Source organism: Pelecanus crispus, chromosome 12, assembly GCF_030463565.1.
Source record: "Pelecanus crispus isolate bPelCri1 chromosome 12, bPelCri1.pri, whole genome shotgun sequence".
NCBI classification, from domain to species: domain Eukaryota; kingdom Metazoa; phylum Chordata; class Aves; order Pelecaniformes; family Pelecanidae; genus Pelecanus; species Pelecanus crispus.
In genome coordinates this window covers 19,175,814-19,203,101 of record NC_134654.1, presented here as the reverse complement: position 1 = coordinate 19,203,101, position 27,288 = coordinate 19,175,814, and the positions used below count along the sequence as shown (strand labels likewise).

At 37.7% G+C, this 27,288-nt stretch overlaps 1 protein-coding gene across 2 annotated transcripts in view; it reads left to right on the top strand.

The window, feature by feature from the left end:
• The window catches only part of FOXK2 (forkhead box K2), a 49,200-nt gene extending 24,992 nt beyond the window's left edge, over positions 1 to 24,208 (top strand). Inside the window, exons 1-9 of one of the 2 annotated variants that reach the window (XM_075719863.1) lie at positions 6,282 to 6,387; positions 9,470 to 9,664; positions 12,455 to 12,602; positions 13,048 to 13,194; positions 16,056 to 16,249; positions 17,082 to 17,257; positions 18,285 to 18,581; positions 18,827 to 19,036; positions 22,296 to 24,208. In XM_075719863.1, the coding sequence (XP_075575978.1) occupies positions 6,383 to 6,387; positions 9,470 to 9,664; positions 12,455 to 12,602; positions 13,048 to 13,194; positions 16,056 to 16,249; positions 17,082 to 17,257; positions 18,285 to 18,581; positions 18,827 to 19,036; positions 22,296 to 22,492 (1,569 nt within the window). In that variant the 5' untranslated portion in view covers positions 6,282 to 6,382 and the 3' untranslated portion in view covers positions 22,493 to 24,208. Of the gene's footprint in view, positions 1 to 6,281; positions 6,388 to 9,469; positions 9,665 to 12,454; positions 12,603 to 13,047; positions 13,195 to 16,055; positions 16,250 to 17,081; positions 17,258 to 18,284; positions 18,582 to 18,826; positions 19,037 to 22,295 lie in introns of those variants that run through there. The other variant, XM_075719864.1, reaches the window with a different exon arrangement.
• Positions 24,209 to 27,288: the final 3,080 nt, after the last annotated feature.

Here is a 27,288-nt window from a genome sequence, read left to right as displayed (position 1 = left end):
AGGGTGAAATGCCAGGCACTTCTGTAACTAGCTAACTTGGTAATAAAGGATATAGTGGTTTTGGTTTGTCTACTTCAGCTCAGCTATGATTGTAAATCATATGCTTTATGAAAAGTTTTTGAATGGTATTTACTGTTGTGGTGAAAGTTTGAGCTTGCATATTTGGTAATAGGAAACCATCGTTAAATGCAGTTATCTGGAAGGAAGAAGAAATGATGATTGATTTTTACTTTCCTGTTGCAAGTGTTTTGTTTCTGTTTTTTAAACAGGAAACTATTGTATTATACAGTTATGTATGCTCTGTTGGGAGTTGGAATAGCTATTTGAAATTTGGCAAAGATAGAGGCACACAATCTTTTGGACAAATTTTAATTTGTTTTTATAATTTAGGACAAAATTTAAGGGTAGAGATCGCACAGCCTGACTCTACATACAGCTTTTGTGTACAGAGATGCTAAATACCCGAAAATGCAGTGTTTCCATAGGCGGAGTTTCTTTTGTATTCACAGGCTGGGGAGCCTCAAATTCCAGAGGCATTACATGAGCAGTTTTAATGAATTAGTGTCTGGTTTTCCTGCAGCAGATGTGACAAGCAGCTTTATAAGCTGCTTCCCATCGATCGCTGTTTTCCAGTTCTTTTGTGTCCTTCTTTTGCTTAGAGAAAAGCAACGAAGAGCTTGGTTTCTACAGTAACTGCTGCCTACATTCTTGCCTGCGGGCCAATTTCTTTCTCGGTTCCTGCAGCCTGTGCAGAGCTACTGTATTGAATTTCTTTAGGTTTTGGTTTGGTTGTTTGTGTTTGGTTTTGTTTCTTTTTTTCCTTCTTGCTGGTTTAAATATTTTACCCTTTAAGAAGAGAGGAGAATGCAGGGGAAATTTGTGATTTTCAGATATGTATTTTTAATTAACCACAGCAGATTTCCATGACTGTAGGATAACCTAAATGTTTTTGCTGCTGATCGATACCAATGTTTGTGTGGTTGGTACATAAAGAAAGTGAAATGTTTGACTGCTAAACCAAGAACCTTTGAAAATTTGTAACACTTCCGTTAATGCTTGTTTCTGTAGGATAATAATGCAGGGGAGGGGTGAGACCAGCTTTAAGACGTTAACAGAACCATCTACATTTGCAGCAAAATTTGCTGTAGTTGAACAACTTCAGGACACATCTTTTTCAGCCTTGACTCTTAAAATGCCCTTAGAGAAATTGTTGTGAAAAATGCATTTTTTCTTACGAAGTTAGCTTTCTAAGTGGGAAAGAAGAATTAAACACTATTTCAGACAAGAACATGTGTTTATTACTCAGTTTGTATTTGCTGCTAGTGGTTCAGGACTGTTCCTGTTGTCGTCATCAATAATCTGTTGTCATAGGATCATTTTCTGATGCAGACAGGCTTGTTCTAGATCCTTCTGAAAACAGGTTAGCACCATTCCTGTAATGAATACTAACAACTTTACATACTACTTAGGCACTTGCTAAAACATGAGTGGGGAAGTATGTAACATAGGCTTCCTGTCGGAGAGCCATTAGTTTACAACTAGATCGTATTTCCAGCCTTTGCTTAGAATTTGGTAAAAGCGTTTTGTTGGCCAACTTGAATTAACATGAAGCTACAGCAGTGCTTCATCACTTCTGATGATGCATAGGTCTTTGCTTTTGAATCTTAAGACATCTGAGTGTATGGATAGATCAGTGATCTTTTTCTTTAGGGTGGGTTTTTTCATACTGCTTTATGTCACTGTGTAGACAGTGATGGTACACCCAAAAAAACACACAAATATTTCTGAAAAGCGTGCCCAGTACATAGAATAAAAAGTCTAATTGCTGGCTTAAAAATCTGAGGGTGTGTTGTTCCTTACAGTATTAGAGGTCGAGCTTACTATAGAGCCCTCACATTTTCTGTTTATGGAGGACATGCTTTGCAACTATTGATCTCTGGTCAACAGAAATCAATTGCAAAGGATACAGAGAATTAAGGGAAACACACATGAGGTCATGATTCACTCCCCAGAGGAAAAAGCTGCCACTTTTTAAAGGGCAGTTGCTTTTTGGGTAACCTCTAGAAGTGTCCCGACTGGTAGTGGCCAAACATAATTGAATGTAAATTTATGGTAAATTAGCCAAGTCAAGACTTAGTGTAAAATGGAGGAGGAGGATTCCATCCTAACACAATGTGTATGTGTATTTGTAGGAAGTGGTGCTGTGTTCCTGCTGGGGTAGTTTCTCGCATTGCTGCACAGGGTGTGGTCAACTGCAAGCAGAAGAGCATTAAAAACTTCCTTTATAAAAAGCTAGTAGAGGAGTTGGGCTTTATGTTTCTTTAATATAAATTTTAAAGTACATTTTTTTGATTCCTACTCCCCCTCCCCCCCATCGATAGACAAAAGTGGATACTCCTTCTATTACCAACAACATAGACAGTTTTACAAATGTAATGTTAAAGCTAAAATTTCTGATAGGAGCACAAGGTTATACCTCATGTAGATGAACAAGCAGCTATATAAAAAATTGCCCATCAAGAAAGTTCTCTCTGTTTCAGATGGTAAGAAAATAATTATAATCTGATTAGTATTAGAATATATTGGATCACCTTTTTTCAGTGTATCCATTATAAAATTTCCTATGCTGTTAGCATTTTTCTTATTATGAGTAAGTTTTACAGCAGCACTTTTTTATGTAATCCTAGAAAAGACTTTGTAAAACAAATCTCTGAACAGTTACTTGTGTTTAAATTAGAGTCAAGGAGATTCTTGCTACAAAAAATTGTGTCCTTTTGTTTCTAATAACCTATACTTTATTAGTAATCATTTAGTGCTGGGAGTTTTCAGGCAGCTATTTAATATTATGACTGTTTGGATGGATTTATATGTCTACCTTCATTATTAGTTTGGAAACCCAGATTTTTAACTGTTGGGTATTTTAAGATTATCTTAAAATTTTGACTCTGCTTTGAAGCAGCTCAGTTATTGAGTTTTGGTTTTGTTGATTCTGTTTAGGTCTAAAGATGATGATTCTATTCTGGAAATGGACTGCAGTATTGACTTGCAGTTCAATTAAACACAGCCCAAAGTCTTAAAAATAAATTCTGGATGTGAATAATTTAGTATGCCTGCTCTTGGTGTTGAACAATCAGAAACCTTTTGGTATAAAATTCAGAAGAGGAAGTTAGAAATGTAATTATGTTTCTTTTGGAAAAGGGTAGGCCGAGTGAAGCAGCCACTTTCTCCTTGGTATGGGAATTGTTGCTTTTCTCCAAGTTAACAGAAGTTACTTCTTTCAGGTATCTCCAAGACATGGAGTTGCATCTCTTCTTACAGGTTTCCTCGTGTTTTGTGTGTGTGTTTGATCTGTGAGTGGAACCAAGCTCAGCTTTTTCTTTAGAGATGCACCTTTTTCTCAGGACATGAAGGCACAATACACAGACTTTGCAAAGGCTGAAATTATATCTAATTGTACTTCAACTTCTTGAGATTTTTTTTTACCTCCATAGTATTTCTAGTTGTTTTTGTAAAGCCTCATCTTTTAAGTGTTGCTTATTTAAAAATTGGTTAAAAACAATAGCTAGATCTAGTTTAACTTATAATTAATTTTCTAATAATCCGTTGTGATGAAATCAATAATAAATGAAGCAGCAAATGGAGAAAAGATGAAATTGTAGTCCTTGTTTTTTCATACTGAAATTTACCCATTAACAGGAAGTCATACAAACGGTAATTTTCAAGTACCGTGTTCTTACGGATGCTTGAATGCCACCCAGTTTTGACATGCTGGTCTTCTATTTAATTTACAGATGTTACATAGAACGACACAGCGAAAGTGGTACCCTTGCATGGCTTTCTGACCTTGTAGAATTGGGGTCAGTGCTGTTGTTCATCAGTGACGTGGGATATGGGACAGAGAGTACCCGTTGTGGATCGTGGATAATGCCCATTTGGGGATGGGGAATGGTTAATATGCTGGAGGGCAGGGCTGTCATCTAGAGGGACGCTGACAAGCTGGAGGAACAGACTGATGGAAACCTTGTGAAGTTCAGCAAAGACAAATGTAAAATCCTGTGTCTGGGGTGGGTAGGGGCCGGGAATGACAGACTGGGGAGCAGCTCTGCAGGGGAGGACTGGGAGGCCCTGCGGGAGAAGAGATTGTATGCGTTTCAGCAGTGCACTCTTGTGACGATGGCGGCTGGCCTTGTACTGGGTGGTAACGGTGTCTGGTTTTGGGCCCCCCATACAAACAAAACTGATGACAAACTGGAGGGGTGAGGGGAGGGCTGCTGAGATGCTTAGGGAACTGGCACATATGGCATATGAGGAGAGGCTAAAGGACCTTGATAACACCCCCGGCCCCCGCCAAGAGAAGCCCAGTGGTGGATCTAATTGCAGTCTTCCCCTGCCTAAAGGGTGGTTATAGAAAAGATGGAGCCAGGCTGTGCCGAGAGGCTCACAGTCTGAGGATGAGCAGCGGTAGCAAGTTGCAACCAAGGAATTATACCTGGACAAATGAGAAAAACCCTTCACTGTTAAGTGGCTAATTACAGGAATGAATTGCCCAACTCTGTCCTTGGAAGGCTTCAAAATTTGATTAGACAAGGCCCTGAGCAACCTGGTCTAACTTCCAAGTTAGCTCTTCTTTGAGCTGGAGATTGGGCTAGCAACCTTCAGAGGTCCCTTCCAAACTCAATTTCTCTGTGGTTCTATCCAAATGATGTAAAAAAACAATTTTTGCTTGACTTTTAAAATACAATTGAATCAAAAGTGGGCCTGGAAACGTGCACTGTAGTAATCTTACTGGTGACTTAAGCTTCAAAGTGTGCATATCTTCTACCAGAAGTATAAATAAATTAATTGGCCGTGAGGATCATTTTTACTGGAGTGATGGGGAAAGACCATAAGTAGGTAGGTAAGAGGAATTAGAAAAGGGATTACTTTCAAATTTCCCTTCCATGGAAGGGAGGACGTCTAGAAGTACTGTAATTTCCATCTTTTTTTGTTATTTCACTGATCAAAATAGGGGAGGAGAAGGAAGTACAAATAATGTCATCTTTGGTTTTCTCTGACAGTACAGCAGGCTAAGTTGAAAAAGGTTTGTTTAGTGGTCCAGGTGTTGTTAATTACCTCAGTTTCTCTTTGAGGCAAGTTACGCTGTTGCCCATGCTTGCATTTAAAGTATTTGAAGTCAAAAATAGACAAAAGCAATCTCCCAGATGATCCCTGGGTTCTTTTTTGTGGGTCTTGCCTTTTTAATGTAAAAAGTTGAAGCTCTCCTTGGCTCTCAGTAAATCAACAAGAGTTTGAAAACTCTCCCCTGTTGTTATTTTAAAATGTTTAAAATGTAGGGGGATCCTTAAGTTAACTGGTGTTCAGTGTCAGTGTAAAAGAATTGAACTCGACAGTTGTAACTACCCTGATTTAGGGGGTTATTAGTGCCAAACCCGTATAATCTATTTGAATGTAAAATCTGGAGGTGCTGATAAAAGAACAGTAGGATAGCAGCTTCTGTCTAATTTCTGTCCTGGTTCTTAAAAGACAATTAAACCGGAATAATTCAAAGAATACTGAGGCACTCAGTGTCATGGCAGGGTTTACGTACAGGGAGGAGATTGAATTCCTACTTCTATGTTTTGGCTCCCCAGATGGCGACAGGATGGAATTCCTCATTTTCAATTAGGTGGTATTTTCATATAGGCAGAATTACAAGTGTATAATTAGCTTTTCCCTGCAGTACAGACAGAACCACTGAGGGGAAGTCAGAAAATATTAGAAACACAGATATGACAAAACTAGACTTCGCACGTTTTCCCGCAAGACACATACCTGGCACCCTACAAAGTTGCTAAACTCTTTAGAGGTAGCGCCTAGATTAGCACATCTCTGTTTTGCTGGGAGCTGTAGAGATAGTAAGAGTTTCCTAGGGAGTAGTTTGAAATTATTTGATGCTTCTTGTCTGTTTTCCAGTAGTCAACCCAGAATGAACTTTTTAAAAAAAAAAAAAAAAGAATAATTAGGATCATGAGTCACATTTTGCTTGTGACGCATGTGCTGCAGTTTCCTAGATCGCACACCGTGTGTCCTCCTGTATGTTGCTCTGTAGGAAGCACAATGCAAGTACTTGTCATAATCAGTAAACATGCAGAATTATTGACGTGTGGATACTGTGAATAGTTGTTTGAAATACATAAAATACAACACTGGCACGCCAGCTAAATAGTGCAATTTGTTTTCATCACTTCAGATACCTAATACACCTTTCATCATAGAACTGTTTAAACATGGATGTTTTGTAAACATTTGTTTTTAGGAATCTGTTGGATCAATCTTGGTGGCTCTGTTTCATTTCCTACTCCGAATGGCATCACCCTATGAAGGAAGAATGATAGTTGAGTAGATGAGGTATTAGAGTGACAGCTTGCAAAACTACTCTTCCCCCCCCCCCCCATTTTTTTTAAGTGGGTTGTGTAGAGGAGTTTCTTCTATAGCAAGCGTCCTGTGGTAGCACATCATGAAACTATTGTAAACACTTTAAACGGTGAGTAAAATCAAATCCAGCTTGCTGCAGACTAAATGTTTGATCAGATCTCTCCCTCTGGGTGTGCTGTGGTTTTTGTTTAGTTCATTGTATAACTAAAGAATATGCCAAAACCAACTTGATTCTGATCAAATTAGAACATGTTCCTTACTTTGATTTTGGAAGTAAATGTAATATGTTTGTGTTAATGCAATTTAATCAGAAAATCTGTTGGTTCATACACATTCTTTCGTCTGCTTTCTGGCTGAATTCCAGCTATAAAAAATATGCTTCTATTAAAAAACCTCTGTTTACAAATATTCAATCAATTGACAGATGTGGTCTTTTGATAATATTCGGGTGTTTGTATGTTCTAACCAATAGGGATTTGTAAGTATATTGTGTCTTCTTTAATAACGCCATCCTTTCAAGTTCAGCATGTGAAATGTTGTAAACTGTAACAGTAACACCTTTAGGTTTAATGTAGTTCCTGACTATAAGTTCCAAGTTTGTTTGGCACATTTATAACCTATACAGTACCTTTGATTAGTCAAAGCTCCTGGTTTGGGGGGCATGTTTTGTTTTTTTTCTGAACTTGAGCGACATTTGAGAGCACCATGTCTCTGCTATACTTTGGAATCTGTGCTTTAGTCTTATCCGAGTAAGCTGCCCTTGCTTTTTTTGCAAAAGATGCCCACAGGGCAGATAATGCCTTAAGGTAGTGCAGTAGTGTAAGAAGGGAGATGTTTTAATATGCATGCTTACATGGAATATTGGAGGAATTGTCAAGTATACATTTTATGTATTTCCGTATTTCTGGTACTTGTGCCTATGTTGCGAAGATCTACCTGCCCCCCATCCTTACCCCACCCCAGCGCTGTAGGACTCTGGTTGCTCATTATTATGTACTAGGCTTTTTTACTAGGCAGTAAGAAGTCTAACCAGTGAATGAGCATTTAAAGCTGTGTCTAGTTGTTCCCGCGTTTTTCTTAAGTTGAAATAAGTTTGGTCTCAAAAGCATTAAGTTAAATTTGCAAGTATGGAATAGCCTCATAAAATATATAGAGCAGGTGACTAGAATTTAAACCTGTCTCTGGGTCAAATATATTGTTGTTCACTTTCTCACAGGGATTTTTATTTAATCTTTAGCAAAAAGGATGCCTTTGGCTACCCTCTTTGCATACACTTGAGGAGTAGTGTTGTCATTATTGCTGATTAACTGAAATGTTTAGAAAACATTTTTATTAGCAAAAGAGCTGAGACCTCTTTCAATTGTCACTAAAACAATGTAGGCAAAAAATACTTTCTACTGGGAAAAGCAAAGAAATAAGTTGTTACTGAAGCTACTGGAAAAAAAAAAAAACAACCAAAACCCACAACCCAGAAACTGGTCCATTTAACTTTCTTGCTGAAATGCATGTGCAGTTTTTTGGCATAGATTCTGTTCCTAATTTAGTACATTGAGCATGTTTCAGAAATAGGTCGTCTGTTAAATTCGGACATGGTCCATACTGAGAAGTAAGATTGAGAGAAAAGGAAGGTCATTGTTGATTCTTTCTCTTTTTTCTGATTCTTGGGTGTGTATTGTAGGAAAAAAGAATCACTGCGGTGCATGTGGCAAGAAACATAGTGAAAATCAAATGCTGTCTTTGTTCTATAAATATCCTTAGAATAATTTTAAGAAATAAAAACCGAAACACATGAGAGTTAGTGTTTTTAAGGCTACTCCACAGCTGAGTGTTCCTTCCAATTCTTACATCACTTTTATGTTTAATATATTTTTCCAGAGAAATGGTTACTTTTGTATGTACACAGTCTGTATCTGTCTCCACACAGTCTGTGTCTTGCATTCATAGCTATGTTTCTTAGGCCTGTTCCAGCATGCTGTTGCTCCCTTTCTTTATTAAACTAGAACTACCTAGAATCACTTAACACCAAAAAAAAAAAAAAAAATTAAAAAAAATAAATCTTCTAAGGTTTGTTTCTGGGTATTGTGTTGTTGGAAAGTGCTTTTCATCATGTGGAAGAGGTGTGTAAATATAATTGCAGGTTTAGTGCCGAGTGTAGTCTGACAGCTTAAGAAAGAGGAGATTGTAAAGTTATTTGAACTGTATTTTTATGGGTGCTTTTGTTGAGAGAAAATTAAGTTTGTTGTTTGCTCAATCTGTTTATTTACTGAGAAGTTATAGATAGCCTGTTGTGTTTAATTGGGTTAACTTCTAAATGCTATATATAGAGATGTAGAAAGGAAAATGCTCAAAGGTGCATTCATGTATTTTGTTTTCCAAATTTTTAAACAATTGCACATTGTTAATTTGTCATTAGTCTTTAAATTTGGGCACGCAATCTTTGGTAATTTACGAAAATAGGCAATTTATTGAAATTGGCTCTTAAATTCAGCTCTGAAAAAAGATATTTGAATGTTGTACTACAACAGCAATATGCTCTGTAAATGATCAGAATTAGGATTGGTATGTGTTTAGCAAGTATTTTAAGAGAAAATAAACCAAATCTTTTAGTTAGACCAGTCTATGAAACTGAGTAGACTTCAACTTGGCCAACATTTATGCTCCTGATTAATTTTGATATCATGGACCTACTTGTTCATTTGCCAAAGCCGTTCTTTGGCATTATAAAATAATAGCCTTTTGTCTTCAAAATAGTACTTCTTTTAGGGATAGTTGCAAGGTCAGGATGAACCTCAAGAAATTTAGAGAGAACACATAAACTGCCCTTGTTACAAAGAATTGCATTTGCTTATATTGCTGTCCAAATTTTAAAGTTGCTTACTTGGGGATCTTTTTCTGGTTACATTGATCTTTCTGTAAAATTAAGGTGGTTACAGGTAATTACATAAGATACTGTACCTCTTTATTTTTAAATAAGGTTAGATGACACGTGCAAGTTATGCAGAAAATCTTACATTCTGTAAACAAGTGGCTTATATATTTGTGTTTTACTTTTCAGCTGTACTTTCAGGTTTCCCAGCACAAACATCAAGATAACATTCACAGCTCTGTCCAATGAAAAGAGAGAAAAACAGGAGGCCCCGGAGTCCCCAGTGAAGCCTGTGCAACCCCAGATCTCTCCCTTAACAATAAACATTCCAGACAACATGGCTCACCTGATCAGCCCTCTCCCTTCTCCCACAGGAACTATCAGGTATTTAAACCCTGCAGATTGGATATAGGGCAATGTATGGTTGCAGACTTCAGACAACTTTCTAATTAATTTTGAGTATTTTGCTTTTGTGGTAAAAGCTTAGTTGAAGCTCAGCCATTACCCGCCTTGGAGAAAACCACCATTCTGCTAACTAATAAGATAGTTGCATGAACAGCCTTTAATATTCAAATTTAACATGTGAAATGTGTTAGCAGTTTGCTCGGGAGCCAGGCATTCTTAGAACAGTAAAGGAGTGTATCTTTTTCTTGCATTCCAGATGATTTAGATTGCTTTTTACTCTTGCATGCTTCTGGCAACACTTTAAATGAGATAAGTCTAAATTATACCGTTTTTAAATATTTTGGCAGTCATTGTCCCCCTGAAGTTTATCATCAGAAAAAATGTTTTTTGGTTATCATTAGTGTGGCAAATAGACTGATCTCTTACTCCAGAAGATTTGTTATTGATTAGTTATTGCTGGAAGTAAACAGACGGTTTACTTAAAATACAGTGTAAGATGTGTAGTTTAGTGTGGGGAAGTCTTCTGCAGGGGAGGTTAATCTGGGATTTTTACTTGCTGTGCTGCTTAATTTTGTAATTGTAGCCATTGTCCAACTTGTTATTTGGGACCAAACTCAATTAAACATAAGTGAGCTATCCTCACAAACTGGTAAAATTAGTTTAGATACAATTTTTAAAATTAATAGGAAGTTCAGGAGCAAAAATTTCACTTAAAGGTACTGAAAGCTGTGTTTCAAAGTCACATAAATGCTTTTGAAAGTTTTTTATTCTTCCCCTCTCACTTCCTGTATCTTCACTTGAGTGAAGGACTGTTAATGCTCAGTTTTTAAAAATGCAGATCTTGTTAATGAAATTTGAATGTACGGATAATTGACTTCTTTCATGCTTGCCAAGATCTTGATCTCAATATTGTAGTGTTCAATGAGAACTATATAAATGGTGGAAGTAGAGAGAAAAGAGATCTAGACTTGACTGTATAACAGGTTTGCTTTCTTATTAAAATTCAGGGAAAACATCTTGCTCAAGAAATGACAGAACAGCTCATAAATATTTCAGATAATATCACATATATCACCACAGTCTTTGCCTCACTATGAATTTTGTAATTCCCTTCAGGGCTTTCATGCACCTGTGGAGTATAGTTTATTACAAAAAAAAAAGAAGAGGACGACAGTTTTGAGTCTATTTTGAGAGCGAAGCTTGACAGTTTCTCTTCAAATCATCCTGTTTTGTAGAAGACTTGTAAACTTGCTTTGATTATACCATATGTGTCGCTTTGTCAATATATGCTAAAGTGAGCACAGTAGAGGGATGTTGTCAGTTGATATGTAAAAACATTAGAACAGCGGTGACCTATATTTAAAAAAATAAATTAGATACATGTTTTGGCTCTAATCAAGGATTCTTCCATACAACACTTACACAAGGGAGACTGGATTTTTTATCACTAGTAGCAAATCCTTGGTGGATTTCTTGTGACGTGAAACTTGAAGAATACTTTTTTTTTATATATATTGCCCAATCTACAGTGCCTGCCTCGTTTCTGTACATAAAAAGGGAGGTAGCAAAAAACTTGAGGGGCCAGGCAGACAAACAAAACTTGGCTGATGTAAATTTGTTAAAGCTTTATTGTATATATCTTAATAATATTCTTTAGCTTTATTTGTTGCTCGATGTTTTGAACCAGAGATGCAAGTTAGGTTAAAGACTGTCTTTGGAGATAAGGCTGGTTCTGGGTGCACAGCAGGCTTTGTCATTCTAACGCTTCGTTAACTTGTTTTGAATTTCCGAGGACTGTGTTGAAATCAGTTATAGTATGAATTGCTGAGAAGTATGCATCCTTGTAGAGAACTGCCAACATTTTTTGGGGGGGAAGGGGACAGACATCACCCACTGACTGTGTCTTTCCTGTTGGCTAAATGGAAATTGTAGAAGAAAACTGGCTTTGTGCACCTGTGGTTCCTGTGGACTGTGCAAGGCAGGGGGACAACCATTAGAGAGACGTTACAGTCAAATAATATGTAATTTTATCTTTGTTTTTCTGTGATGGATAGCAAAATGTGAGGTATCAAGATCCACTTCTTTCATTTGTTTGGCACTATCTTTTGCTTTGTAGCAGCGTATCTGCCCTGTTGGCCTAATACTGCGTTAAATTAGATGAGTCAGTGCTGATGCATCCCATTTATAGATAAGTTTATGATTTTTATACATACATATCTGTGTATGTATGTGCACATACCTGTAAACACTTAAAATAACGTTGTTTTAGATTTAAATGAGAATCAAAAACTTTTTTTTTCCTCACTGCTCGCTATATTTTCTCAAATACGCAAAAATAATGCACAGGAGAGATGATCTTTTTTGAGCAGACTGAATACAAGCATATGGCAGAAATTTCATGCAAGATGTGTTTCTTGTTTAAAATGACTGTCTTAAAATTTGTGGTTGCCTATGCAGGTAAAGTGGACTTTTCTGTTGGCAAACGTTACACAAATACAATACAACCTAGTAAATCGGTTAATCCTTTTTCCTTTGAGGAGGATAGCCTGAGCTTCATTTGACAGGCTTCTTCCTGCAGTGATTTTAATTCCCATGGACGAGTTAGAAAGGCTGGAAGATGGGGTTTATAATGGAAGTACTGACAGGCCCTTAACTGTAGTCTAGAAGCTCTGGTAGTGGGCTCTTCTGCAATAAGAGCTTTTTGATCAGACATAATGTGGTGGTATACTGTATAACAAAATAGTAGGATCTTCTTTTTATGCTCTACAGTGCTGCAAATTCCTGCCCATCTAGCCCCCGTGGTGCAGGCTCTTCAGGGTACAAAATGAGTCGTGTAATACCATCTGACCTACATTTAATGGCTGACAATTCACAGTCAGAAAATGACAAGGAAGCATCGGGTGGAGATAGCCCAAAGGTAAGCATTATTTGAAATCAAACCCATAAATTACATCTTAAATGAATGTAAGGCTTCTGAAATTTTGTTTGCTAAAGTATATGCGCTAAGTCGTAATTTAACATTACACACTTAAAAAAAAAATTGTAGGTTTTTGTGATTAGATGTAAGATTTATTTTGACTTCTCTTCCCTTTGGTGGAGGGTCTGTCTGTATTTTCAGTTATATATCTGTTTATAGGCTTTTGAAAACTCTTTACTGTTGTACGTTTCTCCAAATTTTTAATGCTATGTTAAAATCTCCTAATCAGAAGAGCAAAATTGTCTTAGTTTCTTTTCTGTCTCAAGATTTTGGTCATCCGAAAGTGCCTTAAATCAAATTAATTGTCTTTTGTAACTTTTAATTTAGAAAGGAGGGTATATATCTTTAAAGTTTATTCATGCAGACTTTTCTTTTTCTTGGACAGGACGACTCTAAGCCACCTTACTCCTATGCACAGTTAATAGTACAAGCAATTACAATGGCACCTGACAAGCAGCTTACACTAAATGGAATTTATACGCACATAACTAAAAATTACCCATACTACAGGACAGCAGACAAGGGCTGGCAGGTAAATTTGATTTCTGGAAATTTTTTTTTTTTTTAGTTTTGAGTAATAATGGCAGCTATAAATGATCGTATAAGAAGTCAATTGGTGAGCCTAACAACCCTTCCTAAATAGAATTTGTCAAATGTATGTGGTGTCTTTTTCCTGATTTTACGTTCTCCAACAAAGTAGGCAATTTACATTATTCTGTATTTGAAACACTGCTTTATTCATTGAATGCTATTCTCTAAATCTCTGGTAGGGACATATACAGACTTTTGAGGAAGAAAAGTACAACTGGCGCTGTGGATTTGAATATACGTATGCTATCTAGGAATGTAGTTGTGTTCTGTAACTTATGACTGTGTAAACATCCATATTGTTATCTTGAGATAAAATTAAGATATTAAATGTTACAAGTTCAGTTTTATTTGAAAACAATTATATTGACCATATAGTACAGGGAAGGAGCAAGTGTGTGCTATCTGTCATTATCTTGCACTATTACGTGCCCTCTCTTATTTGTGCAAGGTAGTCTATTTGTGAACTTAATTGTTTCTGTACTGAGTTAGACCAAATCCTTCAATTCTGTAGAATTAGTTTCTGCTTTCTTTTCATTTTTAAAGAGACCAACCTCGGCATTTGCCAGGATGACTAACCGAGTATGAATCAGTCTGGCATAGTCTTTCCAGATACGCGTAAAGGTTCAATGCCTTTGCTGCTGTTTTTAGTTTCGGTAAAGGACAGAAGAGCGCAATTAGCAGGACTGGCCAGTTTGCCCGTGTAACATTCAGACTGCACTGTCGATCATGGAGTATCAATTTCACTGTGTTGCTGCTTAGTACAGTCATGATCTGCAGCAGAGGCATGCTCTGAAGTTATTTTCAGGGAAGTAAAATTTGGAGAGACTGGGGGAGGGGAAAAGTGAGGAAATGTTAATACTCTAGTCGCTGTACAAGTAGAAGACTAAAGAATACATGCCTTCTCAGTAGAGGAATAGATTTTTAAACATTAATCACATACTTATTTGTCATAGGGCCTATATGAAAGCTGAATCACTCTTGGAGGAGTTCCAAGGTTACTGGGGAGTGTGACTGTTCCCAGCTTTTTGCTATGGTTTGGCTAGTAAAGGACTTAGCTGTTGTTGTGGCTAGGAAGTCTCTAAGAATTTTGTTTCCCTTTCACACATAAGCAGTGCAGAATCCTGGCTGCAGTCATACTAACAGATCTGTTTTAGCAACAAAATTCTGTTTATAAATTGTTGGTGTGCTTTTTGCTTCCTATTCTGAAATACCTTGAATATCTGTGTGTGTATGGCTTCTTTATGTAAGCATCATGGAACCAAACATGCGCATACATTGTAACGCATGGTTAAAGAATTCTGCCTTAGGACGGTGTATGTATTTGGATGTATAATACCTCACAAACCCACGGTGATAGACAGCAGACAGTATGTTCTGGAATAATCAACTAGCACCTATTCATAAAAACAATTGGAAAAGTTGAAAATTAGATGCTGTTCAGTCACTAGTCATATAAAGCACTACTATAGCACTAACAGGTGTACCTCATGTATGAATAGCTCTGCTAGTTTTTATCCATCAGGTATTAGATTACAGTTAGGGTGACTTGTATGATAGATGTTTTAAATAATATTTGATGCTATATATGCACATATTATTCAAAATGTGGAGTACATACATGTGTATAGCATCCAAATCCTATACCTTAATAAGTAGTATTGAGGTATTTATATCCTTTATTATATAAAGGTCTCATTTTGTTAAGGACTTGAAGATTCTTCTTCATGAGCTTATTTTAGCAGGTACTCTTGGACCTACTCTTTTATTCTAGCATATGGAGAAATAAATACAATTTATAAACATGTTCTTGGCATCTTTCTAGTTCTGTTTCAATTTTTGGCAGGGAAAACCATTTCTGGTTTCATCAGTTTGCATTTAAGAAACCATACATGGTTATAATTGCTTTAAGTTTTCCAAACTTGCCATCAGGGTCATGAACTCAGACATTTGAGCAGGATTTGCATTTGATTTTGCAAATTTTTAAGAGCTTTTGTTAATGTAAAGCTTTTTCTCCATTTTTCGCCTATTCCCGCACAAGTATGCTCATCTTTATTTTCTTCTTGTTCAGTAATAATATTTAGAGAGATTTTGGGTTTATATATCTTTAAAAAAAAAAAAAGTTAGCAGTTTTGTACATCTCTCTGATCGAAGAGTTCTGTGTGTTACAGCAAAGTGAGGATAAAGTAACGTGCGAGCTGGTTTAGGACCTACTGCCATTTGTTGTTTTTCTAGACACACTAAATCCTTGGCTCCTTTGTTGAGACAGACTGGACTGTGGGTGAACTCCCAACAATCTAGCTGCATTTGGAACTTGTGTAGTTTAACTTTTTCTTTCTGTATTGTGAAACAGCAACAGGATTATCATGTAAGATCAGCATCAGTATATGCTGTATTTTGCTGGCCCTCCTAGAATGAACTGACACTTTCTTTGACACGTGGGGGAAGGGTGGTATATGAAGACTGATAATTTTTTTTTTTTTTTTTTTTTTACACTGCATTATGCTCAAGTATTTGTAGTGTTCTAACAGTTTGTTGCAGTCACCGTGTTTCTCATTGGAGAATTAAATGGGATTCCTGTTCTTGCTGCATTAGCGTACTGTTTTTTTAATTGTTGGGAAAGATTTGAAAAATGCAAGAGTCCTTTCAGGTTTATGGCACTGCCTTTGTAGTGCTCTGAGTTCTGTTGAATTAAGGAATTAAAGAGCTGAACCCTGAGCCTCCTGTAGTACGAACTGCTGTAGTAGGCCACATTCTGACTTGGAAAAGTTATATGAATTCTACATATTTTTTTATGTTCCATAGAATTCAATACGTCACAATCTCTCTCTGAATCGTTATTTCATCAAAGTACCACGTTCCCAGGAAGAACCAGGCAAAGGCTCATTCTGGAGGATAGACCCTGCCTCTGAAAGCAAATTAATAGAGCAGGCTTTTAGGAAAAGGCGGCCTAGGGGAGTACCTTGCTTTAGAACCCCTCTGGGACCACTCTCTTCTAGGTAAGGAAAAACAGATGAACAAAAAAGACTATGGCTGTTGTTTAATCTTCAGGCTGATACAGACTTGGTAGTTTTGGATACAGTCACAAGTTTAGTAATTTAATTTCATCCAGACTCAGTATTTTAATTCTGTGTGACTTACTAGGAGGCTGCCCCATACGCTAGGCTTGTTTTTATTGCTTGTTTTTAGTGTTAAAGAACTGACTCAGTTTCCATAACTAACTGTCAGATTGTTAATGTAAGCAAGCCTCGCTGTAAGTTTGTTCGTTTGGGTTTTTTTAACAGAATTACAATTTTAGTTTCTAACTGCCATCTACTGCATTTTAAAACTGTTTGCAAAGAAAATTATCAAATACCTGCTACCATTTTATTGAACAGAGATGACAATTATGTATTTAGTTTGATAATGTGCAAGCAGAATTCATGATGGGGACATCCATGGGTTTAAACTATTCTGTCTGTAAAGTTACGGCATTTCTGCTGGTGCAGATCTCTTATTACTTGCCCTGTAGACTGAGATTTGCTCATCGCTCCTCTCCACCAGAAGAAACATTCATGTTTAATAGATTGTTTAGAGAGTCTCCCTAAGAGGGCATCCAGCCGCTGCTTCTCCATTAACTACACCTGAAGTTTGCTTTTAAATTCTGTCCCTGTTTAACAGAAGCTTTATAAAAGATCATCAGAACTGCTTTGGGTTGTAACTGTACTTGCCAGAAGGCAGAGGTGCCCTCCTGTGGGCAGTGTGTGTTATGGCCTCTTTAGAGGAAGGTCACTGTCTTTCACAGTTCAGAAGTTAAAACACATCAGCTGCTGCTTTCATTTTTGAATACAGAAGTGCCCCAGCGTCTCCTAATCACTCTGGAGTGTTGTCTGCGCACTCCAGTGGCGTCCAGACCCCCGAGAGTCTGTCCAGGGAAGGATCTCCAGTCCCAATGGAACCTGAGCCTAGTGCTATCCAGCCAAAACTAGCGGTAATACAAGAAGCGCGATTTGCACAGAGTGCCCCAGGTGAGGAATCCTGAAAATAAGCATTTGGGGGTTGGAGGTGGGAGAGGGCTAATGTGTAACTATTACCAAGACATCATATGTACACCAAAAAAAAGGTAAATATTTAATCTCTTAACATTTAGAGCAAATCTTTGATAAACATGTAAACATGCCAGGTGAATTCTGTTTGCATACGTACAGAGTGTTAATCTGTGTGCTGTTCCAGCACCCTTGATCACCTTGTTACTAAGCAGAGATTGTGCTTCTGTCCTGTAGGACTGTACTGTCTTGTAACAGTTGCCACTTCCTTTCAAAATGTATTCTTTCTGGTTTAGAAAAAAAAACCCAAAACGTAAGATTTTAAAACTATGGAATACAAGAAATAAGCAAATGTCTTGCGTGCATCTGTGGTCATGTCATCCTTTCGAAGGTGGGGATAAAAAATTGGAAGGATAAAGAGAGAAAGAATAGATTTGTGTGATAAGAATTTTCCTGCTAAAAAAAAAAGCATAAGGCATGATGGGATAAGGATCTATTTGTTTAATTACCTGAGCTCATACACTTTTGCCATCCATTTTCTCAGTGATATTCTGGTACTGCAGAAGTGCCGGTGACCATTCTGTGGCAAAGGCAAATGCAGTCTTAAGCAGAGACATGAGGCTTTCCCCAGCGACGGAAGCTGAGAGTTTTGCCAATGCAGGCATGCCCCACACAAAACCTGAAGCACATACGTGTGCCTGTCTATGGACAGGAGTTTTAGTAAATGAGTATTAAACGTGGCTTTGGTAGTATAGCTGTGCGTTGGGGTGAGGGCTTTTGCCCAAATGGTGTGTGGGTCTTACTGAGCTAATGCAGCACTTTCCTTGAATATGTGGCTTGGCATAGCCATGTGTCATAATCTTCATTGTCCGGTTTTCTCTTTTGGATCATGCAGGCATTAGTGAAGGAGGTCCTTAATCCTCTGAGGCTTTAGTGTTAAGTTCAAAAGAATGACTGGCTTAAAAGAAATAACTAAAATTGGCAGCCTAATTTTTCTCTTTCTTGGTAGGATCACCTCTATCTAGCCAACCAGTTTTAATTACTGTACAACGGCAGCTACCACAAACTATTAAACCTGTCACCTACACTGTTGCAACTCCTGTGACAACATCGACATCCCAGCAGCCTGTAGTTCAGACAGTGCATGTTGTCCACCAGATACCAGCTGTGTCTGTCACAAATGTGACTGGATTAGCACCAGCAAACACTTACACTGTAGCTGGACAGGCAGTAGTCACGCAAGCTGCGATGGTAACCCAGCCCAAGGTAGAACCTCAAGAGAATGGAGACCACAAGGAAGTAAAAGGTGAGAACCTGCGGGGTTAGTTTTCTTGCTAGCTCTTTATACAGAAGGATTATTCTTTGAAACTTACTTCCAGATGAACACTTGAAATGTTTGGCTAAAATTGAAGATTTTGCATCATTATTTCTCAGATATGTTGGGGCTAGTAGTAAACTGGTATACTTCTTCGCAGAGGGTTGATTGAGTAAAAACAAATGTTTTTTTAACACTTCCTTGTTTTTAACAGTGTTTTATCTTCTGTTTTTCAGTTAAAGTGGAGCCTATACCTGCTATTAGCCATGCTACAATAGGAGCTGCTAGTCGTATCATTCAGACATCTCAGACCACACCCTTACAGACAGTTACTATAGTGCAACAGGCACCTCTAGGTCAACACCAGCTACCAATAAAAACTGTAACGCAGAACGGAACGCACATAGTCCCTATCACAACTGCGATACAAGGACAGGGCAATGCTGGTATGTATTGTGGCAGGATGTTCTGTTGCTTTGTACATGTTAAAACCTGAAAGTGACCAGTGCTGAATTTTTGAATTCTGTTCTCGTGTCTTTCGTAGTTATACTGAAACTAAGTTCTACAAAAAATTTAGATTACAGCCTTGTAAGGGATTGTTCCCTCCCTGTTGCTAAGAACCAGTGTTTCTCCTCATTGATGATTACCTGAACAGCTATTTATTCTCTTTGTGGTCATTATAGGGATGTACTTAGTGGTGACAACCCGTCCTCTCTCCTCATTAAACCCAGGATATAAACAAGTTTTAAAAGAAGTTCCTGTAAAACAGTGCCATTAAAATGGTAACTGCTCCCCAGATGATTTGTCAAGAACCAACCAACAGGAAAACAGGACAGAACTTGCTTGTGGGTTGGCTTTTTGAACTGTTACTTTTTATTCTGTTTTTATTGAACCTGTACTAAAAATGACAAAGATTCTGTAAGATTTTGAGATTCTTCTTGTCTGAATACCATCTTTCCCCTCTCAGACTCAGCAGTCTGAGTCGGTAGCAGTAGATTTTTGTAATTTTCGTATATTCACTCTTGTTCACAGAACATTCAGTTTTGGTTTGCTTTGCAGGTGCATACAGCTTGTTTTAACAGTTTCACTTTGAGATGTTATCTGATACTGAGGTAGCTTTTTTGTCATAAAATATGTTTATGGAAATAGTTTTAGGCTATCTTACATGACTTTATTACATGCATTTCTGCTCTAAAGTCTTTCTAATGGAGAGAATTATCTGCTTTGTTTCCTTTTTTACTCTACTTCCATCACTGACATTTATAGGTCAGTGTTCTGTCTGCTTCCACTTCATTTCCAGCTTAAGTAAAGCAAAAGCAATCACTGTCAGACTTCATATGCACTTTTTTTGTCAGAAGGGATGTATGAATTGAGCTGAGAGTCATGTGAAATATACCAAAAAGTTATTTTTAAAAGTAAGAAATAATTCCTTTTGTCTTTTACCTAGACTCTGAAAACTCAACTGATTTCAACATGTCCCTTGGTAGCTGGTAGGCATTTTTAAGAAATGTGTCTGAGCGTAGGACTAGAATTGCAGTGCTTCTCACTATTTCACTGTGATAGGGGTGCACTTGCAGTGATGGGAGTTTTCACTCTGAGATTCCTGGGCTTAAATACCTCATGAGGTGTTCACATTTTGAACAGCAAAGTGAGGTGTATTCCAGGTCCTGGTCTCTCTGGTACAGCAACTCCTAAACCAGCAAGAAACCAGGTAATTCTCGTGCCAGCAAAAATGGGTAGACGTGGCACTTTGGGACATGGTTTAGTGGGCACGGTGGTGTTGGGTTGATGGTTGGACTGATGATCTTAGAGATCCTTTCCAATCTTAATGATTCCTAGTTTTTACTTTCATTAAAAAATAATCCAGCCACCAAGCCAGGAAACATGAAATTGCTACCATACCCTTAATTGGTTTAGTGGTGGACTTGGTAGCGTTAGGTTAATGGTTGGACTGGATGATCTTAAAGGTCTTTTCCAACCTAAACGATTCTATGATTCTATGATTTACACACACATATTTATGTGCATGTGTTTATCTCTCTTTGGAGAAGGAAGATTTGTGCAATCTGAAAGCTAATCCAGAGCAACTACTGTTCTTCTAACATTTTTCTATTTGTAGTAAGAAGGTGCTTTCAGATCTTACTCTCAGCAAAAAAGTTTGGCAGCGCTTTTTACTACCTGTCAGTCTAACTGAAAGCTGTGAAGTCCAGCATAAATTCAAGTCTCTTACTGCAGAATAAAATTATGTAACTAGATACTCTTTATTTTGATTTTTGGTGTAGATTTCAATCATCATTGTTCTTTTGTGTATTTCATACTTCCACGTATCAGTTGTGGCTGCAGCCAGCAAGTCTCTTTCTACTAAACAGGCCCCGGAGTGAATAATGGACTAATAGTCTTAATGCGTATTTGAAGATGAGGGGTAAACTTCTTGTTTTTATTTAAGCAATAATAAATTTGCAGTAAGGCGTTTTATTCAGAAGTAACTATCTCTATGGCACCTATTCAGAAATTGTACAAGGAATAGCTTTTCTAATAGAAGGTGAATGACTGTTGAGATATACGAACAAATAATTTTACAGTGCAGTGAAGCTTTTTGTATCAGATAAATATTTTCTGAATTACTTGTTCTACCCGTAAATACTAAGTACAGAACAGCTTGGTTACATGCAGAGGTGATATTCCAGGTATTCTCTAGGATAGCCTACTAGGAACAAATATAACAAGTTCAGCAAATAAGAATTCCTTACGGACTTCATGTTTAATCTCAGCAAAGGGGTGGTGCTGAAGAAAGGGAGCTTGGGGTGGTGGTGGTGGTGGGTGTTAAAAAAAAAAAAAAAGGTGGTTTGATAACATTTAGATAAATTTTCATGAAGTGCAATGAACAACTAAATATATAATTAATATTTTGCATTATTTGCAAAGACATTTGAATAGTGGTCTGGGTCGATATTGAGAAACAGGCTGCTAACAAGTAGAGGGAAGGAACTTTTGGATGTCTCGGAAGGTTTAAAGCACTGTACTTGCCCATTAGTGATGACTTGTACTATCTCTTCCATGGAATGAGACAGATTAAAATCTTGTGTAGGATGTTTGAACTGTATACATTTCTGTTGATCTAATTCAGTTGTGCACTTGAATCTAACGAAATATGTCCTTTCTTAATACTGCTACTTGTTAAAGCACTGCCTTTTCCTTACATTCTGGGTAAATGCCTCATTATCTGTGAAAGACGAATTGCTGCTTGAGTCATCTGCATCTCATGGCTGTGTGAATTGCCTAGCTTTTCTTAAATAACGTACGGCCACGGATGAGTATGTCATGGTGGTGCTCTCCTTCCAGGCCAGCTAATGCATTCTGCAGTGATTCGTAGACATAGACATGGCCAGGCCTACTGAAAAGGGATTTTGAATTTGCTTCCCAGTTCTGTCACAAATTATGGTGTAGATTGGCTTTCATTCCCCACTGGCAAAATGGAGATACTTCCCCGTTCTCCCACCTTTGTCCAAATCTGCATGAATGTTGAGTGATTTGGGAAAATGGCTTTCAGGTTTGTACAAAGATTAAACAATTGGGCCTGAATCTCAACTGGGATTGCTAATACCCCAGGTAGTACAAATAAAGGAATTAATCATTTTAATGAAAATCAGTATCATCTGTTTTGACAAAGACGAGGGTGCTGAAGTTTTTATTATCTTTTTACAGCTGCTGCGAGTCCTTTGCATATGTTAGCAACCCATGCATCCGCATCGGCATCTCTTCCAACAAAGCGCCAGAACGGAGACCAGTCAGAACAGCAGGAACTCAAACGTATCAAAACAGAAGATGGAGAGAGCATAGTCATAGCTGTTAACGTGGACACCCCACCTGTGGCAGTGAGTGATAAAGGCAGCCAGAACTAGAAACTTAGGGGAGTTTTCTTTTTTTTTTTTTAAAAAAAATAAACTCCATGGTGCCAAAAGGAGACACTTAAGTATAACACCTAAAATGTTGGAACATGTTCTCACGCAGTGGGGAAAGGGGCCCTGTGATCAGACTTCAACTTTCAGCACTGAAAAAAAACCAACACAGGTGGCCTTAAAACTCAGTAATTTAAAGTCAAACTGCAAAACATCTTGTTCCAGAGGCTGTGACCCCCGCTCCTCCCTGCCCCCTACTGAACTGTGTACACTGAGAAATACAGTGTTGGGGAGGGCTGCAGCTTTAAAAAAATCTTTATCAGATTATTTTAAGGACTGAGTATCTCAGTGTAACGGCAGCATGATAAGCGCTTAGTGTGAACTGGTTTCAAACGATTGTATATTCCTTAAAGGGAACAGAGGCAAGGAGCCATTTCCTACATCTTGGCAGCTAGCCTTTCATAACGACCTACCCGATGCAGCTGTTGGTAGATATGCAGTATTTTGTTGTTCACATGTGGAATTAGAAATTTTTGAGGTGTATTTTCATTTATTTGCAAAATAATGGGGTCTTTGACATTTCAAATCACTCCATTTCTACTCCGGAAACTTTGGAATCACACAATACTTTTCATGTGAAATTTTGTTTGGTAAAAAACTGAATGTAGGGTTTTTTTAACCAATGGAATGATTTACTTTTGTCTGTCCTGTTAAAGTTCAGATAAAGCTACTTTATTACATCTGCAAATTTTCATATTTTAGCAGTTGCGTGATAAATTTAATCAAATTTTATTACCATGTGTAGTGATCAAATGCTTCTTTGGGCTTGCATGTAACTGATTAGAAATTACGATGTAAATGAGCCGTTAACTGACGTAAAGAACTGCTATGAATTTGACCAGAGCTGCACTTATCTGTTTCTCTTTCTGCTACCTTTTGCTGTTTGTTACTTTGTGTTGACTTTGACTGTCTCTGGCATATTTTTCCAGTCTAAAGTAAAACAAGAGTCTCGCTTAATATTGTGTATGTTTAAAATAACAGACTGTTCTTCATTTAGAAAGATAAAATTCTTTATCACAAGTCCTTTTAAAAAGAGAGTAAAATTATCTTGTCAGAGGTATATTCGATATTTTTAAGCTTAAGCACCCATCAGTAGAAATTAATCTGACCAGTTTCTCCGTAACACTTTTGATGTCATACACTGACCTTTTGGGGTCTCCATTAAGAGTAGCTGTTGTGGTTTTCTAACAGTGGCTACCATATTATTCTAATAATTTCTTTTTTTTAAGTGTGTGTTCTGCAGTTGAACATTTTAAAATGTATCGGTAATTTCTCACTTTAATTGTGGTAATAGATTCCACTTTACATTTCAAAATTAAATTTAAACGTAAGGCTGCTGTTCAGTCTTTAATTCACATAACGTCTTATTTCCTCATGCAGTGAGTGAAAGCTAGATAGTTGGCTTAATTTGAATCTGATTTTTGTCATTTTCTGTAATAATGATGCATTATTTATATTTCCTTTTCCACTATGAAAGGAAAAACTGTATTTTCATGATGGACTGAACAGTTTGGAGTGTTTATTTAGGCAGCTTTTGGGAACTATTTACCTAAAGACCAAATACGAGAAATCTGTACAAGTTTTGTGTTCATTCACAAAATGGAACTGTTACAATGTCTCTGCAGATAATACATATTAAAAAACTATGAAAAAAAAAAACTCTACACAAGCTGAATTTATAACAGGCATTTAAAAAAAAAGCATAACCTGAAGAGAAACATTTCTGTAAAATTGCAACATTTTCTTTAGAGGTTTTAAAAATAAAAGAAGTAAAGTTTTAACATAACTTTTTAAAGAAAAAAATCCAGTACTAGTAATTTAATTTGGTGTTGAATGAATTGACTAGAATGTGGTTTATTTTCAGAAGTGAGAATCTGTTCACAACTAGGGCTAGGTGAATAATAGTGTATAAGATTTTTTAAATAAAATTAAATTTTATTCAGCAAATTAACTAAGTTGAAATTACTCAACAAGTGTGTTTGAAGTATTTATGTATATTTTGGGGTGATTAATCCAATTTATGTTGGCAGTGCCAAAGGAAATGGTATCAGGCCAAAGAAGCCAAGGCGGTCCTTGCTATCAGTAAACGGTAGGCAAGCTGTATGCGAAGCCCTCCTGGGTAGAGCGGGAGATGAGAATACGGTCTGGGTCCTGATTCTGTAACACGGTTACAGAAATTCTACGCTTTTTGGTGCATGTGGAATTTGGCACAATTACGCACCTTCGTTCAGCTGGATAAACCCTTTGAAAAAGCTGTGCGATGTGAGAAAACTGCTTACGTTCTGACAAAAATAACATATGCTTATCCGTGCTTTTGGTGATGCTGAAGGATGCTCATACGGGATAATCTCCAGTGCTTTTGACTGACACGGACTTCTCTGCCTTACGTGTCAGGCCTTGCTAAATTGTGTCGTTGGGTTGTTGAAACAAAACTGTTCCCTGGTTTGTCTGTGTATTTATGTGCCTCCCACTATTAACACAGCGATGGTTACCATGTAATAGCAAAGGCTGAATGAGACTCCTGTCACGCTGCTGCTCCTGAGGGGATGCTCGTGACCTTTCTTAAATTGGTCTTACGTGCTGATCATCCTGGACTCCCACGGTCAGTGTGATCTTTCTTTTGCAAATGGAAAATCTTCAGGCGATTCACGTGCATAGAGGTTTGACCTCTCTTTAGGAACTGATGTACCCTTTCCAGTTACCTTTTGTGTTTTATGATGACTGGGACTGTTTCCTTTTGTGCTCCTTCTAGGCTGCCTGTTCAGTGTTCTTTTTGTTAAGAGTCAGCTTTTGTGTAATCTTTAAAATGACTTTGAAAAAGACTCGGAATTCTGACATGTGGAAGACCTAAGTGTGCGTTTGCTTCTAGCGGCAGAAGCGTTCGCTTCCACTGCCAGCGTGTTCTGTCCTTGCGTGAGACCCCTCTCCCTGTCCCTACGCCAGCTTTGGTTTTGATCCAGCTGCACGTGGCAGTGGCCCCACATCCCGGCAGGTCTGGGGAGGCGGCAGCACGGTCTCCTGGGCAGTGGGATATCCTTGCCTTTGAACACGACAGTTCTGCCTTCCTGCTGCCCGTTGTAACAGCAGCTGTAGGGTATTGCGTGATCCAGCAAAGTGACGCGGTCTTCAAAACAGAGAGGGGACTGCGGATGAGCGGCGTGAAAGACCAGTTCTTTTTGACGGGTGTGGTTAGTCTCAATTCTGAGCTGCTCTCTGCCCCCGGCCCACATTGCAACGCCTTTACCACAGTGGTAGCAGTCTTCATTATGGCATTTCTAACTGGGCTGATTGAGGTAAATACCTGTACCGTGCTAATTCCAAAAGACAGAAAAGCACTTCTGCTTCATAAACCACTTCACGGTACAGATTGCTGTACAGCAGGCCAAACTGGGAAAATTTTGCCTTTACTTGCCTGGTTGTTCCAATACAGGTTCATTTTAAAATGTCGGGTTTTATAATCACTTAAATCCAAAAGTGAAACTTGATTGTTTCAACAGTCTATGCTCGCATCTATGTTTTGTATTTTGATGTAATATCCCCCAAAAGGTAAATTTTGAGTGGTTGGTGGTCATTAATGCAACAATAAGTTTGAGTTGTGATTTTATATCGTTGATATTTTATATGTGTGTGTGTGAGATAGATATTTATCTTAAAAATCTATTTTTTTTATATAGCTATATATCTCATTTACACTAAATTGAGTGCTTTCTACTAACCTGTTTGACCCCTTTCTATAAGTGTGTCTTGACTATATAGTCTAACATTCTTGCTAAGAATCCTACATTGTGTCTGACACAAAATTAATTGACAAAGGGAATGTCTGAAGTTAGTAAGTGCACGGGTTGCTTTTAACCATCAGGTGGTTCTTGACCTTATTTGTGGACTGGCAGGTGAAAACAAGCTTTACTCCTGCTTCTGCTTCTACTTGTTTTGTTCCCTATTAACCAAGCCAGACTTTGAATTATTTTTTGTGTCAAAGAGACTCATTCTTCTAGAAGTTGTGTTAGCATTTGGGGCTGATTTCAGGTAGGTAGCCAGGGATTTGCATTAGTTCAGTGATTTGACTTTAAAAAAAATGTTGGCTACAGATGTATTGATTTGGCACAGACTGCCATACTAACAGAAGGATTATTATTTTTTTTTAATAAGTTTAATGAGATGTGCGCTTTCTGGAATAATTTTCATTAATGTTGGTTTGGTTTCTGATCCTCTTTTTACGCATTAGTTATGTTCTCTTTGTTTCTCATCGGAGTTGGGGAAATGCTTTTGTCTAAAGTACTAGAAAAATGTACTAGAATGCTGGGTTGGGTTTTCATGTCAATACTTTCAAGAAGCATTGGGGAGAAATCAAAGGAGGGCTACGAAACTACTGTAAAGGGCTGGAATATCTGAAGCTGAAAGAGCATAACCTATTCCTTTAACAAAAAGAATGGACTATTGTGTGAAATTCCACAGGATCTCTTACAGACCAGAATAAACAGAGGCATCGGCTTGTTTAAACAAATACAACCTTTGGGGAAGAAGGGAAAAAAAAAAAAAAATGCTGTAAAATGGGGGCATTGAAATGGCTTAGTAAGAAAGAGGTAGATTCACCAGCGCGCAACTCCAAAACAAGACTTGTCTTTCTGAAGCGTGCGTTGTTCTGAGCCTTTGTATTTAGGTCAGCGGTGTCTGCCACAGTCCTTTCGGCCTCCATATGTAAGAACTAGTCTTGTGCCTTGCATTTGCTAACTTTACTG